The following is a 20,102-nucleotide window of genomic DNA, read 5'->3' on the forward strand; positions in this document are numbered from 1 at the left end:
CCTTCCCCTCCTTCACAGACCCCCTTACACCTCCCCCCCCCCTAACAAAAAGTATGCAAAACCAAGAAGCTTTATTCAAACAATATAAACGATTGTTTTCAATAGCGTCTACCAATATGGCGGTAAGCTCCGCCCATTGGCTTCAGGCCAGAGAACCTCATGCCTTCTCCTGTTTTGAAATTATTGGAGGGGGAGACTGGGGTAGTGGATTACCGAGAGGCTCGTACACTCGGGATTCCCGCAAACCTCGTTCCCGTGCAGCGCTCTGCACTTTTGTCTTTGAGGTCGCGCGTGACGTGGGCTTTGCTTTCGTTCTCCGGCGTCCCCCGCCCTCTTCTGACGCTTCTTCCGCCTGTTGGAAGGTTGTGTCTGTGTCATTGGTGACGGGGCACAGGAGAAAGAAATCTAGTGCGGAATGGTTGATGGGCAACCTCAGGTGTGAGTTTGATTTGAATTGGGGCTAGGGAGGAGCTAGAGAAATGGATGATCAAGAGGAGGGGAGCGTCATAGGCTCAGCTGATGATCTTCATACACTAGGAGCAAGCGTGTGAGCATTATATGTAAAGGACTATTAGACCTGCTAGTAAAAAAGGCCCGTTTCGGACAGAAATGAAACGGGCGCTAGCAAGGTTTTCCTCGGATTGTGTGTGTGAGAGAGAGTGAATATGTGAGAGAGAGAGTGTGTGTGTGAGACACAGACTCTGTGAGACTGAGTGTATGAGACCAAGAGAGTGTGTGAGTGACTGTGTGACACATAGAGAGTGAATGTGATACAGTGTGAGACATAGAGTGTGTGAGAGACAGTGTGTGAGTGAGAGAAAGAAAGACATTGACTGTGAGAGAGAGAGAGAGAGTGAGTCTGGGTGCAAGTGTGTCTGTGAGAGAGTGAGTGTGAGTGTGTGTGTGTGAGAATGAGAGTGTGTGCAAGTGTGTATGTGAGACACAGTGTGCGAGAGAGAGAGTGTGTGTGTGAGACACAGATTCTCTGAGACTGAGTGTATGAGACCAAGAGAGTGTGTGAGTGACTGTGTGACACATAGAGAGTGAATGTGAGACATAGAGTGTGTGAGAGACAGTGTGTGAGTGAGAGAAAGAAAAACGTGTGTCTGGGAGAGAGAGAGAGAGAGTGTGTGTGTGTGAGAATGAGAGTGTGTGTGTGAGAATGAGAGTGTGTGCAAGTGCGTATGTGAGACAGTGTGAGAAAGAGTGTGTTTCACACAGATACAGTGTGTGCGAGAGAGAGAGTGTGTGTGTGAGAATGAGAGTGTGTGCATGAGAATGAGAGTGTGTGCAAGTGCGTATGTGAGACAGTGTGAGAAAGCGTGTGTTTCACACAGATACAGTGTGTGCGAGAGAGTGTATGTGAGACACAGACTCTGTGACACTGAGTGTTTGAGACCAAGAGAGTGTGTGAGTGACTGTGTGACACATAGAGAGTGAATGTGATACAGTGTAAGACATAGAGTGTGTGAGAGTGAGAGAGAGAAAGACATTGTGAGAGAGAGAGTGAGTCTGGGTGCGAGTGTGTCTGTGAGAGAGAGAGTGTGTGTGCGAGAATGAGAGCGTGTGCAAGTGCGTATGTGAGACAGTGTGAGAAAGAGTGTGTTTCACACAGATACAGTGTGTGTGAGACACAGACTCTGTGAGACTGAGTGTATGAGACCAAGAGAGTGTGTGAGTGACTGTGTGACACATAGAGAGTGAATGTGATACAGTGTGAGACATAGAGTGTGTGAGAGAGAGAAAGAAAGACATTGACTGTGAGAGAGAGAGAGAGAGTGAGTCTGGGTGCAAGTGTATCTGTGAGAGAGAGAGTGAGTCTGGGTGCAAGTGTGTCTGTGAGAGAGAGTGTGTGTGTGTGAGAATGAGAGTGTGTGCAAGTGTGTATGTGAGACACTGTGCGAGAGAGAGAGAGTGTGTGTGTGAGACACAGATTCTCTGAGACTGAGTGTATGAGACCAAGAGAGTGTGTGAGTGACTGTGTGACACATAGAGAGTGAATGTGAGACATAGAGTGTGTGAGAGACAGTGTGTCAGTGAGAGAAAGAAAGACGTGTGTCTGGGGGAGAGAGAGAGAGTGTGTGTGTGTGAGAATGAGAGTGTGTGCGTGAGAATGAGAGCGTGTGCAAGTGCTTATGTGAGACACAGTGTGAGAAAGAGTGTGTTTCACACAGATACAGTGTGTGCGAGAGAGTGTATGTGAGACACAGACTCTGTGACACTGAGTGTATGAGACCAAGAGAGTGTGTGAGTGACTGTGTGACACATAGAGAGTGAATGTGATACAGTGTAAGACATAGAGTGTGTGAGAGTGAGAGAGAGAAAGACATTGTGAGAGAGAGAGTGAGTCTGGGTGCGATTGTGTCTGTGAGAGAGAGTGTGTGTGTGAGAATGAGAGCGTGTGCAAGTGCGTATGTGAGACAGTGTGAGAAAGCGTGTGTTTCACACAGATACAGTGTGTGTGAGACACAGACTCTGTGAGACTGAGTGTATGAGACCAAGAGAGTGTGTGAGTGACTGTGTGACACATAGAGAGTGAATGTGATACAGTGTGAGACATACAGTGTGTGAGTGAGAGAAAGAAAGACATTGACTGTGAGAGAGAGAGAGTGAGTCTGGGTGCAAGTGTGTCTGTGAGAGAGAGTGAGTCTGGGTGCGAGTGTGTCTGTGAGAGAGAGTGTGTGTGTGTGAGAATGAGAGTGTGTGCAAGTGTGTATGTGAGACACAGTGTGCGAGAGAGAGAGAGTGTGTGTGTGAGACACAGATTCTCTGAGACTGAGTGTATGAGACCAAGAGAGTGTGTGAGTGACTGTGTGAGACATAGAGTGTGTGAGAGACAGTGTGTGAGTGAGAGAAAGAAAGACGTGTGTCTGGGAGAGAGAGAGAATGTGTGTGCGTGAGAATGAGAGTGTGTGCAAGTGCGTATGTGAGACACAGTGTGAGAAAGAGTGTGTTTCACACAGATACGGTGTGTGTGAGACACAGACTCTGTGAGACTGAGTGTATGAGACCAAGAGAGTGTCTGAGTGACTGTGTGACACATAGAGAGTGAATGTGATACAGTGTGAGACATACAGTGTGTGAGTGAGAGAAAGAAAGACATTGACTGTGAGAGAGAGAGAGTGAGTCTGGGTGCAAGTGTGTCTGTGAGAGAGAGAGTGAGTCTAGGTGCGAGTGTGTCTGTGAGAGAGAGTGTGTGTGCGTGAGAATGAGAGTGTGTGCAAGTGCGTATGTGAGACACAGTGTGAGAAAGAGTGTGTTTCACACAGATACAGTGTGTGTGAGACACAGACTCTGTGAGACTGAGTGTATGAGACCAAGAGAGTGTGTGAGTGACTGTGTGACACATAGAGAGTGAATGTGATACAGTGTGAGACATAGAGTGTGTGAGTGAGAGAAAGAAAGACGTGTGTCTGGGAGAGAGAGAGAGAGTGTGTGTGTGTGAGAATGAGAGTGTGTGCGTGAGAATGAGAGCGTGTGCAAGTGCTTATGTGAGAAACAGTGTGAGAAAGAGTGTGTTTCACACAGATACAGTGTGTGCGAGAGAGTGTATGTGAGACACAGACTCTGTGACACTGAGTGTATGAGACCAAGAGAGTGTGTGAGTGACTGTGTGACACATAGAGAGTGAATGTGATACAGTGTAAGACATAGAGTGTGTGAGAGTGAGAGAGAGAAAGACATTGTGAGAGAGAGAGTGAGTCTGGGTGCGATTGTGTCTGTGAGAGAGAGTGTGTGTGTGAGAATGAGAGTGTGTGTGTGAGAATGAGAGCGTGTGCAAGTGCGTATGTGAGACAGTGTGAGAAAGCGTGTGTTTCACACAGATACAGTGTGTGTGAGACACAGACTCTGTGAGACTGAGTGTATGAGACCAAGAGAGTGTGTGAGTGACTGTGTGACACATAGAGAGTGAATGTGATACAGTGTGAGACATACAGTGTGTGAGTGAGAGAAAGAAAGACATTGACTGTGAGAGAGAGAGAGTGAGTCTGGGTGCAAGTGTGTCTGTGAGAGAGAGAGTGAGTCTGGGTGCGAGTGTGTCTGTGAGAGAGAGTGTGTGTGTGTGAGAATGAGAGTGTGTGCAAGTGTGTATGTGAGACACAGTGTGCGAGAGAGAGAGAGTGTGTGTGTGAGACACAGATTCTCTGAGACTGAGTGTATGAGACCAAGAGAGTGTGTGAGTGACTGTGTGAGACATAGAGTGTGTGAGAGACAGTGTGTGAGTGAGAGAAAGAAAGACGTGTGTCTGGGAGAGAGAGAGAGAGAGAGAGTGTGTGCGTGAGAATGAGAGTGTGTGCAAGTGCGTATGTGAGACACAGTGTGAGAAAGAGTGTGTTTCACACAGATACAGTGTGTGTGAGACACAGACTCTGAGACTGAGTGTATGAGACCAAGAGAGTGTGTGAGTGACTGTGTGACACATAGTGAATGTGATACAGTGTGAGATATAGAGTGTGTGAGAGAGAGAAAGACATTGACTGTGAGAAAGAGAGTGTGTGTGTGACAGAGATTTTTATTTTTTTATTTATTGTTTGCATTTGTATCCCACATTTTCCCACCTCTTTGCGGGCTCAGTGTGGCTTACAATAAGATAAGAATAATGAAAATACATTTGTTACAACTTGGTTATGGGTTATATTGTACAAATTATGCGAGATAATCGAATTATCATTAGGAATATCACAATGGAACGTCAACATGAAGCTTACGGGCAGTGTTAAGACACAAAGGCATATGGTGTACATATTTCTGTGAGTAAGTGTATGAGTAGTGTTGAATTATAGGGGATGGGAGATCATAAGTGGATGTATGATGCATTGATGAACAGTGAGTGTGGACTCTATGTGTTTTGGTTCTTTCCGTAAATTGATTCAAATAGATGGGTCTTCAGTAGTCTGCGGAAGGATGCTTGTTCGTGGATCGCTCTTAAGTTGCGTGGCAGTGTGTTCCAAAGCTGCGTGCTCTCCCCCCCTCCCTTCCTCCCTCCCTCTTGTTTCAGGCCCCCCTTCTCTCTCTCTGGTGTCGGAGTGTTACTGTGCAGGACACTGAGCTCTGGCTGTGCTTCAAGGAACTGACCAATCCTATTTAATAGAATACACCTCCAACATTCTGAAGCCGAGAAACCTCGTGTGGTTGGTCACTTCTGCTTGTGACGAACCCGGAAGTACGTGATGTCAAGTCAGGAGATGTGGGTTTCACCACCATGCATTTAGAACGTTGGGAGTTGTGGAGGCTTCATAGAATGTTGGAGGTGCGTTTTATATAGAGAGATATTTAAAGACATTACCAAAAGTTTACATATTAGGAGACTTTTAAGATTGAATTGAGTGAATGGTGATGGTCTACGAAAGTGAAAGAATATTTTTCAAAGCAACAGAGTCTCAGTTGCGTGAAGAAGCTAGACAATTTGATCTAATCGATGGAGTTGCAGGTCAGAAACTGTTGAAATGCATGTTACCAGGTGGATTGTTCAGATACTTGACTTAAGCTTGCTTTTTTTTTCTTTATATTTAAACTGTCTCTACCAGTGATGAGATGTTAACTGGCTGTGAGTAGGCAAAGGTTTTCATTTAATTTTGATCTTTTTTAATTTTTAAACATAACATAAGAGTAGCCATACTGGGTCAGACCAATGGTCCATCTAGCCCAGTATCCAATTTCCAAACAGTGGCCAAGTGACCTGGCAGAAACTCAATTAGTAGCAATATTCCATGCTACCAATCCTTCCTGTGTCTGTCCCCATGTTTCCTATGTCATTGGTACCCACATGTACCAAGACAGCCGGCTCCTCCCCAGCACTATCCTGTCAAGGTGGTGCGTGAGGTCCACCACCTTCGCACCAGGCAGGCAAGGCACCAGGCCATAGGAGCCAACTTTTCAAAATTATTGGGGGTGCTAAACCGAATGAAAATAATCCCTCCCTGGACACATACAAGGAACTTTCTTAATATTGGGGGTGCTCAAGCACCCACAGAGTCGGCTCCAATGCACCAGGCGATCCTCATGTCTACCAGCCACCCAACTATCTATATGCCTAGTGATCAATTCAACAACTACAACAGCTGTCCTAACCCTTCCCTCCTGGGCAGAAGTTCTTGGAGACGTATCCTCGGTGCAAGAGGATAGTACATCCCCTGGTGGGCAGGTCCAAAATGACTTATATAATGAAAACTTCCTGCTTCTCCAGGGTGATGTGCTCCTTCTAGGAGACCTTTAATATATGTAAGCAGTGAGGCAGTATCAGCAGCTTTGAGGTGGGACTGGAAGCAGTATGCAAGCCATAAGTAGAAGCGGTTGTGGGGATGGAACCAAAGGGGCAGTGGTGGGGTGTGTGATCAGAGACTGCTGTGAAACCTGGAAGTAGGAGCACTGGAACCAGCACCAAACTACATATTAGGCAGTATCAACTGGTGTGAGAGGGAGATACACTAATAGTTGGGACTAGCTGGAGGGAGAGCCTTATGGGAGAGATCTGACAAATGATAGCGACCAATAAGGACTGTTTGGAGGAGAGGGACCAGAAAAGGGAAGGGAGATAAAGAAAGCTAGTGGAGGCAGTCTTGGTGCTGTGGGAAGGAAGACTAGGAAGAGTGGTGGTGATAAACTGGGGCTGGGGGCCCCTGGATGATCATTGATACAGCCAAAAAGATTGGAACCTCTGACCTCATGCATACTAAAACGGAAGACACAACAAAACCAGAATGAAACCAGTGGTGTAGAACGAGTAGAAGTAAATCATTCAAAAAGTACAACGAGACTAAGGAACACTTAAGTACTTTTAAAACAAATAGGAGGAAATATTTTTTCACTCAACGAATAGTTTATTTGTTTATTACATTTTGTATCCCACATTTTCCCACCTCTTTGCAGGCTCAATGTGGCTTACAATATGTCACGAATAGTGGAATTATGTAAAGACTAGGAAAAAATGCCCGTTTCTGAGCGGAATGAAACGGGCGCTAGCAAGGGGCCTCCTCCCTCCGTCCCTCGAAGCTACTTGCCTTGTTCGCTGTGGGCCGTTTCAGCCCTGGAGTGTCAATAGCTCCGCCCTCAACGTCATGACGTTTTGACGCGATGGCGGTGCAGACTCTCCAGGGCACACCGGATATCTCGGGCGCCTCAACTTCCGTGGAGGCTTCAGAACGTTGGGGTTGCCTTTTATATATATAGATTAAACATTTGGTATTACAGAAGGATCTTGGGTAACATGATAATGATAAAACATGATATAGAATAACAAGTAAACTTTGTTGGACAGTTCTGAGTACATGTGTGGAAGTTCACATGCGTTGGTCGTTGTGGTATGTCTTGTCAAGCTCTGGAACTCTTTGCCGGAGGATGCAGTAAGAGTGGTTAATGTATCTGGGTTTAAAAAAGGTTTGGACAAGTTCCTGGAGGAAAAGTCCATAGTCTGCTATTGAGGCAGACATGAGAAGCACAGTCGGCTCTTAATATAGGAGCATCTATACCAACAGACCTCGGTAGTGACTTTCACACAAGGCACTCACCATGTGACTCACTAAAATTGTCATCGGTCTGATATATCTTTATTTCTTATAAACTGTTTATTTTACCAATTTTATGTAAAAAAAAAAAAAAAAAAGCACTTAGCTTATGTAAACTGCTTGATTGAGTGCTCTGAGGACTCGTGCCTCCTTACCAATGTTATGCCCAATGTCTCAAAATCTGTTTCAAACATTTATTTATTTCTTTTAAAATTATATACCACCTTAAAACCTAGGTGGTTTCCAAAATTACTTATATAATAAAAACAAGACACAGAAGATACAAAACAATCCAATTATTACCCACTAAAGTAAATCAAAATAAAAGGTATAATTGTATACTACATTAGGAAAAAACAAATACCATACAAATACACATTTGAACTTTTGTAGCCCATTTAATAGAAAAGAAAAACCCTTTCCTAGACCCAGGGAGTAGTATTCTAGTATTCTCATAATATACAGAACTGATGATAATCCTATAATAGCACCTGCTTAGAACAAAAAAACAAAAGTCATAAATCGTTACTGTAGTTTGTTTGAAAAGAAATTCTCTGGGTCAAGGAAAACATATGACTTTTCTCCATGTGTCAATAGGCATTTACAGAGAAATTTAAGAAAATAGGATGCCCCGAATGCTAGAAACGTAGGCCTCAGCTGTAAGAAAGCCTTCCTTTTTTTTAATTGAGAAACCTTAGAGACATCAGGGAACATTGTGATAGCTTGACCACAAAACAGAATGTTAGTTTTAAAATCTTATTTCCAAAGAAAAACAAACATCTTTTGGGCTTCTATAGAAAGTCAGTAGCTAAGTTGCCTTTTTTGTTATTAAGTCCTTTGAGGACACCAAAAACAGGGCCAGCTTAAGTATTGGACCAGGTGAGGCTGTGGACCAGGGCGCCGGCAATTAGGAGCAGCAAAGTACCCAGCCTCTGAACTCGCCTAGTCTACAGATTAAGCCTTTTCACCCCCCCCCCCCCCCCCCCCCCCCCCCGTTGTCTGGTACTGTTCCCTCACCTCTCTCATTACCCTGCGGTCCTTTAAAGTTCATGCCATCGCCAGTAGCAGACTGCTTTTGTCCAGTCCTAGGGTCTTCCCTCTGTCGTGTCCTACCTCCTATGATGCAATTTCCTGTGGGTGGGACGCAGCAGAGGGAAAGACCATCATGCTGCTGCCGCCGGTGACCAACATAAGCTTTACAGGACTTCGGGGGAGTGAGAGAGGTGAGGGAGTAGTCCTGGACCCGAGGGAGGGGGAAGATAGAAGGGGAGGGGGTGCCAGAAGCAATGTGATTGGGGGGGGAAGGGACATTGCCAAAGCAAGATAGCTCAGGGCACATAGATCCCATAACAGGTTGTGGCACAGTGGCCTTAATCTTCCCTCCTTTATGCTTCACCATATATGAGGAGTAGAGTGCGGGCTCCTCACTCCTAAGGGGCTCTAAAGGGGTGGGGCATACTTCTCGATACCCTGTGCTCACTTGGATTCCAGGGCTCTGTCCTTTCCTGGTTCTCTTCCTACCTCTCCCTCCGCACCTTTAGTGTTCACTCTGGTGGATCCTCTTCTACTTCTATCCCTCTGCCTGTCGGCATACCTCAGGGTTCTGTTCTTGGTCCCCTCCTCTTTTCTATCTACACTTCTTCCCTTGGTTCATTAATCTCATCCCATGGCTTTTTCTACCATCTCTATGCTGATGACTCCCAAATCTACCTTTCTACTCCTGATATCTCACCTTGCATCCAAACCAAAGTTTCAGCGTGCTTGTCTGACATTGCTGTCTGGATGTCTCAACGCCACCAAATATGACCAAAACCGAGCTTCTCATTTCCCCCCCCCAAACCCACCTCCCCCCGTTTTCTATTTCTGTTGATGGCTCTCTCATTCTCCCTGTCTCCTCAGCTCAAAACCTTGGGGTCATCTTTGACTCTTCTCTCTCCTTCTCTGCTCATATCCAGCAGATTGCCAAGACCTGTCGTTTCTTTCTTTACAACATCCGTAAAATCCGCCTCTTTCTTTCCGAGCACTCTACCAAAACCCTCATCCACACCCTTGTCACCTCTCGTTTAGACTACTGCAATCTGCTTCTTGCTGGCCTCCCGCTTAGTCACCTCTCCCCTCTCCAGTTGGTTCAAAACTCTGCTGCCCGTCTCATCTTCCGCCAGGGTCGCTTTACTCATACTACCCCTCTCCTCAAGGCCCTTCACTGGCTCCCTATCCGTTTTCGCATCCTGTTCAAACTTCTTCTACTAACCTATAAATGTATTCTCTCTGCTGCTCCCCAGTATCTCTCCACACTCGTCCTTCCCTACACCCCTTCCCGTGCACTCCGCTCCATGGATAAATCCTTCTTATCTGTTCCCTTCTCCACTACTGCCAACTCCAGACTTCGCGCCTTCTGTCTCGCTGCACCCTACGCCTGGAATAAACTTCCTGAGCCCCTACGTCTTGCCCCATCCTTGGCCACCTTTAAATCTAGACTGAAAGCCCACCTCTTTAACATTGCTTTTGACTCGTAACCACTTGTAACCTCTTATTTCCACCTACCCTCCTCTCCTCCTTCCTGTACACATTAATTGGTTTGATTTGCTTACTTTATTTATTTTTTGTCTATTAGATTGTAAGCTCTTTGAGCAGGGACTGTCTTTCTTCTATGTTTGTGCAGCGCTGTGTATGCCTTGTAGCGCTATAGAAATGCTAACTAGTAGTAGTAGTAGGGCTTGCCCTTTTGGTCAAGCACCAATGAGCACCGCCACGGGCTACAGCAGAGATGCCTGCAAATAGCTGGCCAGCCCAGCAAGCCCCACAGATGACGTCAGAGTTGCTCCCTCAGGGTCTCACAAAGGTCTCCTTGCGTGCAATTTGTATGAGTGCATTTTTTTTCTTTTTCAGCTTGGGCTAGAACCATGTTTTATTGGGGGGGGGGGGGGGGGGTTATGTAGAGGTATAACTTTCCTGAAATTTTTGGTTGCTGTAGGTTGAAAGGATAATGTATGCACACAAAGAAAAAGCAATTGTTTGTGTTTCTCTGAGCAAGACGCCATTTCAGTAAAGATGCGTCAGTTTTATCTGGTACATTTATTAATCAAACTAGATTAGATATTTGACTGTTCTGATGTATCAGTTTTATGTTTTTCACTGCTTTTATTTCTGTTCAGATTTAGTATTCTTGCAGAGCATATCTCTTCAGAATGGCTGAACACGCTGCTCATCTCACGACTGCTTCTTTGAGCGATGAGAGGCCCTCAATCTTTGAGGTTATTGCACAGGATAGCTTGATGATAGCGGTGAGGCCCGCACTCCAGCATATAGCCAAGGTAATTAAATTCCTGAGTTTTCAGGGAACATTTTGGGAAACATGACTGACACTAAACAATTAGTGTGGTGCCATATACTAAAAACTGACAAGTATTTTTCTGATGTATATATCTCATGAGAGTAGCCGTAGGAAAGTGACCTAGTGGATAGAATAAGGATATCAAACATTACAGCTTTTGGGCCATTTCTGATCCCTAATGCCTCTTCGTATAACCTGCTGCTGCCTCTGTTCCCGGTGTAGCTCTTCTGTTTCTTAGGAACGTGGCTGCTCCACTGAGGTAATCACTCCAATAGAAGATGACTCCTATCTAAATTGTTTATGGACACGAGAAATTCTTTAACATATGTGTGTGTGTATATGTATGTATGTGTGAGTGTGTGTGTATATCAAACATATAAATGGCAAGTGACCGACTCACCTGCAAATGCGCAGTAGAGACTTCCCTCTCTGTCCCGCCCTCGCATCAAGACGTGATGATGTCAGAGGGTGGAACAGAGAGGGAAATGGACGCTGCTGCCGTTGCCGCTGGGAGCCTGAAGACGAAGGAAGAACATCGCCAGCGCACCAACCTCCAGCCCCCCCCCCCATCCCCGATGTCGTCACCACCGCTCCCCTCCGCATCGGGACCCCTGCACTGACATGAGAGCGCCTCTCACTGCTGTGTGGAAGCGCTGCAGGCAGCAGCAGAGTGATCTGCTGCTGCCTGCAGCGCTTTCACACGGAGGTGAGAGGCGCTGTCATGTCAGTGCAGGGGGCCTGGCACGGAGGGGGGAGGGAGTGGCGGTGAGGAGGGTAGCTGGACATGGGGGGAGGTCAGGGTGAGAGAGGAGGGTTGCTGAACATGGGGAAAGAGCAGGGCAGAGAGGAGGGTTGCTGGACATGGAGGAGGGCAGGGGAGAGAGGAGGGTCGGTGGACGGGATGAGGCCAGGGGAGACAGGAGGGCTGCTGGACATGGGGGGGAGGGCAGGGGAGAGAGCACGGTTGGTGGACGGGGGGGGGGGGAGGCCAATGGAAAGAGGAGAGTTGCTGGATATGGGGGGAGGGCAGGGGAGAGAGGATGGTTGGTGGACGGGGGGAGGCCAGGGGATACAGGAGGGCTGCTGGACATGGGGGGGAGGGCAGGGGAGAGAGCAGGGTTGCTGGACATGGATCAGGGGAGGGGAGGGCAGGGAAGAGAGGAGGTTTGCTGGACATGGAGGTGAGAATTACAAATCTCGCCCGTTTTAACGGGCTTATCGGCTAGTATATATATAATGTATTATGGGTGAATATGTATGTGTTTATGGGGGTGTGTGTATGTGTATATATATGTGTATGGTTGAGTCCATGTTGACTCTGCCCCATTAAACCACGTTTATCTATGTGTTCAGTGATTCTTTATACTAGTTTCCAGTATTTTGCTCAGCACTGACATCGGGCTTATCGGTCTGTAATTTCCCGGATCACTCCGGATCCCTTTTTAAAAACAGGTGTTACGATGGCCACCCTCCAATCTTCAGGTACTATGGATGATTTTAATGACAAGTTACAAATCACTAACAGCAGAGCTGCAATTTCATATTTGAGTTCTTCCAGTATCCTGGGGCATGTACCATCAGGTGGTTTACTACTCTTTAATTTGATGATTTGGCTCGGTACATCTTCCAGGTTCACCGAGATTTTTCAGTTCTGCATCATCACCCTTGAAAACCATCTCTGATACATCTTCAGTAAAGACCGAGACAAAATAAGTAAATCTGCTCCTGTTCTCCCCCCCCCCCCCCCCCCCCCCCCCCATATTAAAATTGTAAGCTTTTCCTGTTTAACTCTATAAACCACTGTTAATCTGGACACCTTAGGACACTATTATGCTAATTAACAATAGAATAGAATGCAGGTATCATGTTGATAACCTTTCTCAAGCACAGGCTAATCCACATCATTTGGGTTGTTAATTCCCCATGCCTGACTCTAAAAGGTGGCATTGCTGCCTGGCTAATAGTTGTTAATGGACCAGCCTATAGAAACTTAGAAAATGACGTTTGATAAAAAGACCATATGGACCTCTATGACTTCTTGAATTCAGACAGTCCCCACCAAGAGGCTATTCCACACATCCAACACTTTCCAGAAAGTATTTTCCTTCGATTACTCCTCAGTGTATCTCCTTTCACATTCATCCTATACCCCCTTATTCCAGAGCTTTCTTTCAATTGAATCTTGCTTCCTGTGCATTTATATACAGAGATATTTAAATGCATCTCATACCTCCCCTCTGCCATTGTTCTTCCATAGTATACATATCGAAATCTTTAAGCCTGTCCCCCTATTGTTTAGTACAGCCCTCTGGACAGTCTCCAAAATTGTACACGGTACTCTAAATGGGGTCAGCTGAAATTTATACAGAGGCACTGTTGCCTCCTTTTTACTGATGGTCATTTTCTCCCTATGTTCCCAAACATCCTTATTGCTTTTAACATCTCCATTTCTACCTGTTCGGCCAGATATGATCCCAAGTCCCACTCCTCTCTTGTGCACAGAAGTACTTCATCCGTTGTACTGCTCCCTCATGTGTTTGCAGCCCAAATGCATACTAGGCCACTCTTCTAGCTTCGCTAGATCCCTCGTCATGTTATCCATGCCACCAGGGGTGTCTACCTTTATTAAAGATTTTGGTATCATCCACAGAGTCAAACCTTACCAGACAGCCCTTCAGCAATATCACTCGGAGAAATGTTAAGAGCCAGAACTAGGACCCATCTATGTCACACTGAATGGGTTTTCATCTTTAAACAAAATGTAATATGGAATCAAAGTAAACATGTCAATGAACTGCAACATCAGACTCTCTCCCCATTTGTAAACACCTGGTCAAGTATGGCCCCAGCCCATATGAGATCCATTACCAAATGTTGGATCAACTCTTCCTGCAAAGAATCCAGGATCTTCCTACTTCTAGAAGACACCACAACAGGGATGCCCCAATTAATTCCATCATTTTAAACTTACCTATTAGTAGTAGGGAAAGGGGATGGGATTTGATATACTGCCTTTCTCTGGTTACAGTCAAAGTGGTTATTTTTCTTTTGTAGCTGGGACAGTGGAGGGTCACAAGGAGTTGCAGTGGGAATTGAACCCACTTCTGTCTGTGAAGGAAGCCTGTATATTTCATGTTTTAATTGTCTGGGGCTTTGGTTGGGGATGGGTAATATTCTAGTTTAAAGCCCTCTTCAGTAGCTTAGCCAGTCTGCTTTGGAAGACACTTCATTTATGCTACTGAGCATTCTGAGGCCACACACACAACACAGTGTGTGCAGGTCAAGTTCTCATTATGCTTATACTGTGCATTTTTACATTAGATTCTTGCAGAGTCCAACCCCCAGCGCTATGGCACCCTCTGGAGGTGGTTTGATGAGATCTACTCCCTGCTCAACCTAGTTCTGCAGCAACATTTCCTGGCCAAGACGAGTGCTTCCTTCTCTGAGAACTTTTACAGTCTGAAGAGGATCGTTCTGGGGAACCATGAGGGGCCACACAGCTTGGCTAATGTAGGACTGCCCAAGGGAAACCATTGGAGGTCGCTTCTATTCTTGGTCCTCATTCCTTATTTGAAAGTAAAACTGGAGAAGCTGGTTTCTCGGCTCCGTGAAGAGGACGATTACTCCATCCAGCTGCCAGCCTCACCCTGGAAGAGGTTCTACAAGGCCTTTTTGGCTGCCTACCCCTTTGTGAACATGGCCTGGGAAGGCTGGTTTCTCTCTCAGCAGCTGCGCTACATTCTGGGAAAGGCTCAGCACCACTCGCCGCTGCTCACCTTGGCGGGAGTGCGGCTGGTGAGGCTGACTGCAGAGGATATCCAGGCTATGGAGCAGAGAGTTGCATCTACTGCTGCCTCACAGCAGTCTGCACACAGGTGAGCAACTGTGAATGGAGGGGGGCATCAGCTTAGAGATGTAACTTTTTTAAATTTAAGTTTAATCAATTGTTTGTTCAGCTACGGATCTGAATACTTTCTTTTAAATCTGTTCATAGATAGTGAGAACAATGTCTTCTGGAAGAATCTTCTGTTTCTTTACCTCAAATTCTAAAGAAATCCTGTAGAGGAGATTTAAAGTAATTTATTGGTCAATACTCAACCAGTGGTAGTCAGCATCTATTTTTTTTTTTTTAATTAACACTTACTATCGCTGTCTAAAGTAGCCCTGGATATTCAGAGCCAAACCATGAATATCCGGCCTTTACCCAACATGTCCTGGCCACAGGTAGTTATGTGGGTCCCAGCAAATATTCCAGACCTGCATAAGGGGGTATCAGCCTCCCCCACCCCACCCCCGTCTTAGTAGGCCCTCCTGGGCCTACTTTAAAGTTCTGTAGTGGTCCAGTGGTAAGCAAGCCAGAAGCTAGAGGTCACAACTGCCACTTTTAAGCAGGAGTTGCCAGGGGCAGGAGCAAGTGGGGCCTACCTTAATGGGACAGGGGAGGATTGATTTGTTTTTTTTGCACAGATTTAGTGTACTGCCCTTCAAAATAACCCATTAAAGTGGTGTACATCAATAAAAATTACAGCGTATAAGAACGTTCAGAAATTTAAAAAAAAAAAGACAAAAACACAATAAGCGCCGGGAATGAAGTAGAACTACTACTACTACTTAACATTTCTAGAGCGCTACTAGGGTTACGCAGCGCTGTACAATTTAACAAAGAAGGACGTTTCCCTGCTCAGGTGAGCTTACAATCTAAAGGACAAAATGTCAAGTTGGTGTAGTCTAGATTTCTGAGTATAGGGGTGGTGGTTAGGTGCCAAAGGCGACATTGAAGAGGTTGGCTTTGAGCAGTGATTTGAAGATGGGCAGGGAGGGGGCTTGGCGTATGTGCTCAGGGAGTTTGTTCCACGCTTGAGGTGAGGCGAGGCAGAAAGGGCAGAGCCTGGAGTTGGCGGTGGTGGAGAAAGGTACTGAAAGGAGGGATTTGTCTAGAGAGCGGAGGTTACGGGTAGGAACGTAAGGGGAGATGAGGGTAGAGAGGTAAGGAGGGGCTGCGGATCGAGTGCATTTGTAGGTTAGTAGGAGAAACTTGAACTGTATGCGGTACCTGATCGGAAGCCAGTGAAGTGACTTGAGGAGAGGGGTGATATGAGTATATCGGTCCAGGCGGACGATAAGACGTGCAGCCGAGTTCTGAATGGACTGAAGGGGGGATAGATGGCTAAGTGGGAGGCCAGTGAGGAGTAGGTTGCAGTAGTCAAGCGCCAAGAAGGAAGGGGAATGAAGTAGAACAACAAAGTCAAACCTTAGACAAGTGGTGGTAGAACACAAAAGGTAACTGGGATAAATAACAAAAGAAAACGGACATAAATATGCAAATGCGCGGATAAAGAGCCAGGTCTTCAAGAGAACTTTAAATTTAGTTAAAGATTTGGAGTGAATTTCTAAAGAGAGCATGTTTCATAAGGTTGGAGCTATGCACCAAAAGCCAGAATCGGGAAATCTGCAAAACCTAATTTCTCAAAGGAGGGTATCACAAGCCAATTAGCACAAAGAACAGTGGGGGTGATAAAGAATTAATAAAGAATGGAGATAAGCCGGGACACCAGACAAAAACCCTTTATGGATAAGAAATAGAATTTTAAAATGTATGCAGTATTGAGACATATAACCAGTGCTGGTCTTAGAGAAGTGGAGTACCATGATCGTACTTTTTTTGCATTGGGAGGTGGGTCGGGGGGGGGGGGGGGGGGGATTGATACTGTTGGAGTGAGAGGCTGGGGGGGGTGGGGGGGAGTCAGGGTTTTTATGCTTCAAGCCAGTACCTGGCCCATTTATGATCCTTGTTCCTCTACATTGTTGAACTTGTTACCGCACTGTGTTGACGATTACGAATGGTTTCCTAGTTGAAGGAGTTTCCCCTCTATCTGTGATGCTCGGTGCTGACGCACGTCTATTTAAGAAAAGATCTGGATACCTCTGCCTGGGCTAGCTACAGGCTTAATGGGTAACATTCCTGTTTAGGCTAAACACATTGAAAGTGCAAATTCCTAGCTGAATTCTGATTAAGTCCACAGAAGTCTCCAGTTGATCTCCGGCTACTTTTAATGTGCAGTGCAGCACGGAGACCATGTTGGTCTCTAAACACTGATATTCTCTGTCATGATAGTTGTGAGCAGGCACTTCCCTTATGGAGTTCTCAGTCCTTTTGGAGAGATGCAAATGCTGAGACTGAGGGTTAATTCTACAAAGAATTACATCCTTTTCTTTTTAAGTATATGTGAAGGGTGCCTTATCTGCAGCAAGGAGCCTCAGAGAAGATATACTAGAAGGCTTAAAATATGCTGATGCTTGCAGGAACGTTTACTTCACAAGTTGTATTATTTTGCTTTCAAAATGAGTTGTTTGGGATGGAATGCCGCTCATTTTTGGGCTCTGTATTGGGCCTAATTTTTCCTAATACCACGCCAAATCTGCAGCAAACATGCTGAAGATCATTATTTTCTGCTTTTCTTTATATGCCTTTCCTCAGTCGCTAGACTCCTGAGTGAAGTAATTTGCCCTTTTCTGCGGTGTTCAATACATTTTACACAGGTGCAGTGCATGGACCTATGGATCTAGAGCAAATTCCCTTGTTGGGTAGCTGACTCATGGTATCATAAATGTTTAATGTTATTTCTCACCTTGTCTTTCTTCCCTGCAGCCTGAACAACAAACTGAAAAGAGCTGTGAAGAGAGCTCTGGGTGGGGTCGCTCTGTCACTCTCTACTGGCCTCTCTGTGGGTGTCTTCTTTCTGCAGTTTTTGGAGTGGTGGTATTCATCTGAAAACCAGGAGACTATCAAATCTCTGAGTGCACTCCCTCTCCCTCCTCCACCCATCCACTTTGATCAAGAAACATACTCGCCTCTTCTGCCGAAGCTGAAGACCGTCTGCCCACTCTGCCGTAAGATCCGAGCCAATGACACTGCCCTCTCCACATCGGGGTACGTGTTCTGCTACCGCTGCACCTACTACTACGTGAAGCATCATCAGAGGTGCCCGGTAACCGGGTACCCTACCGAGCTGCAGCACCTTGTGAAACTGTACTCTCCTGAAGGCTGAATAAACGGGCGCAATTAACAAGAAACAAAGCTTATAGAATCTAGTCTGAAGTAAAAAGGAGATGCCACAGGAAATCGGTCACAGATGTCTCTCTCTTTTCTCATCACCAGCACTGTGCTGAGTTTCTGGGGTGTAGCTAGAACTTTGCTTTCCCCTCTCTGCTGCCAAAGGGGATAAGCAGCAGCCAAGACTATATTTCTGACAAAAAGGTCTTAATTTTAATCGTGCCAGGCTTGCCATTTTAGGACTACTTTGTAGTGAATAACTTGTGAAGTATTTCTTCCAGAAGTCACCAGTGTTCTATTATAATTATGTTTTGCATAAGAAATATCTTATACTGCCCTGATTGCAGAGCAGATCCTGAGAGGGGTTTGCCTGACTTGCTGGACTTACTGTGATTTTGGCTGAGTGCTTTCACATCTATCCTCCCAGTAGAAGACCTTAAGTGGAATGTGGTGGGATATGAAGGTTCTGAAATGTCCTAGTGCAGGCTTTTAAAAATAATTTTATTAACGTAAACAGTTTATATCATTTAATGTTTGTACATCAATGTGAAGTTGATAGGTCCTACTACTAGCTTTTATCGGCTGTACTCCAAATGTAAATATAATAATAAGTCCCAGCCAATTGTTTCTTAAAGTGCTCTCTATTAACAGAGTGAAAATCACCTCTAACTCTGTCATCATGCTTTACCGCACTCTTAGGTTCCAGGCCTTGGAACATCAACAGGGGGAGGTGGAACCAGTTGTACCACGGGAGGAGAAGAGAAAACTGGATGAGGTTAAAGGGGAGAAGGTGTTGGTGAGACTTATGGGACTTAAAAGGGGCAAGGCTAAGAGAAGAGCTAGTGGTAGTGCTCAAGGAAGCAAAGGAAGAGAAGGGTGCAGTGGTAGAGGGAAGGAAGGGAGGAGGTGGAAGAAGGTGGGGGGGGGGATCTCGTTTTCCATTGGAAGGGGAAGGAGAGATTACAGATTGTTCTAAGAGGATGAAAGAGGGAGGGGCCGAGATGGGTTCTGAATGGGGGGGGGGGGGGGGTTTAGGAGTGGGAAGAGTTGGTGATGGACCCAAGCAGAGAAGTACAGAAAAAAGTAAAATCTTAAGGAATGGCAGATGGCCATGACAACTAATGATCCCTACCTTTGCCACTATTCGTGTGGCAACTATTAGAATAGAGGAGGTGCAATTTATAGCGTATGGCCTATCAGGGTTGAATGTGGATTGTGTCCTATTACAGAAAACTAGGGTGAATACATTGGGGATGCTCCACAGGGCCCTTCAGTGTTGGAGTTAGCAGGGCAGCTATATGAAGGGATGGCAGTTTTGTTCAAGACACGAGAGATTGAAATTCATATCGGGGGGTGGGGGGGGGATGTCTGTGCTGGATATAATTTTGAAGGCAAGGCTGGCGCAGGTCATTAATGTTTATGGACCTCAAAGTAAATGGGATAGGAGGAACATGTTTAACAGAACAAAGCTGTATTTTTACAATTCAAAGGAGGTGTTATGGAGGAGGGGAGATTTTAATAAGTCACCAGAGTGCTGGATAGAGGAGGGAGGATGGATCAGGTAGGCTACAGTGGGTTATTACTGGCTGTGAATTCTAAGGCAGGTTTAGTTATAATAGGAGAGAGCTGAGAAATAGAATTGATAGGATGTTTTTTGTTTTGATTTGTTTTTTTTGTGAAAAGGGGAGCTGCCCAATGCCTCAATTGCAAAGAGTGGTTGTATGCTTGGTGTTTAGTAAGTATCTTCTATATATATAAAAGGCACTTTGAAGCCTCAAGCCGGAAACTTGAGGCGCCCGAGATATCCGGTTTGGCCTGCAGGCTCCAGTCACTGTAGCTCCGCCCTCGCGTCAAAACGCGATGATGTTGAGGGCGGGGCGGCCCTCGCGTCAAAACGCGATGACGTTGAGGGCGGGGCGGCCCTCGCAGCCACGTCACTGAGGGACGAAGGGACGAAGAGGAGAGGTGTGCAACTCGGAACGGAGGCATGGACGGGGTGTCTGCAACTCGGGAGGGAGGACGGGGGGGGGGGGGGGATTACCCTGTTACCGCCCGTTTCATTTTTGCCAGAAACGGGCATTTCTTACTAGTGATGTTATAACATACATGTGTAGGTTGATTTGTGTCTATGCAATAAACAGGAAATATTTCCACAAGAAAGTGTTATTGCATACAATATTTCAGTAAAGAAGAAAATATTATAAAAGTT

The 20,102-nt window shown here is 45.8% G+C and overlaps 1 protein-coding gene across 5 annotated transcripts; it reads left to right on the top strand.

The window, feature by feature from the left end:
- Positions 1-356: 356 nt before the first annotated feature.
- On the top strand, positions 357-19,712 carry PEX12 (peroxisomal biogenesis factor 12). 5 transcript variants are annotated; one of them, XR_003939908.1, is made up of 5 exons: positions 357-438; positions 10,661-10,819; positions 14,161-14,714; positions 17,489-18,623; positions 19,438-19,449. XR_003939908.1 is itself a non-coding variant. In XM_030185937.1 (4 exons), the coding sequence occupies exons 2-4, from the start codon at positions 10,694-10,696 to the stop codon at positions 17,886-17,888; spliced, it is 1,080 nt and encodes a 359-aa protein (XP_030041797.1). In that variant the 5' UTR covers positions 357-438; positions 10,661-10,693; the 3' UTR covers positions 17,889-19,712. The 5 variants fall into 5 exon arrangements, 4 of the variants coding, with proteins under 4 accessions (XP_030041797.1, XP_030041800.1, XP_030041799.1 ...); XM_030185937.1 differs by having other exon boundaries at positions 17,489-19,712; XM_030185940.1 differs by lacking the exon at positions 357-438 and adding an exon at positions 518-547 and having other exon boundaries at positions 17,489-19,712.
- The last annotated feature ends 390 nt before the right edge of the window (positions 19,713-20,102 follow it).

The sequence above is a fragment of the Microcaecilia unicolor genome, chromosome 13 (assembly GCF_901765095.1).
Source record: "Microcaecilia unicolor chromosome 13, aMicUni1.1, whole genome shotgun sequence".
Taxonomy (NCBI): Eukaryota; Metazoa; Chordata; class Amphibia; order Gymnophiona; family Siphonopidae; genus Microcaecilia; species Microcaecilia unicolor.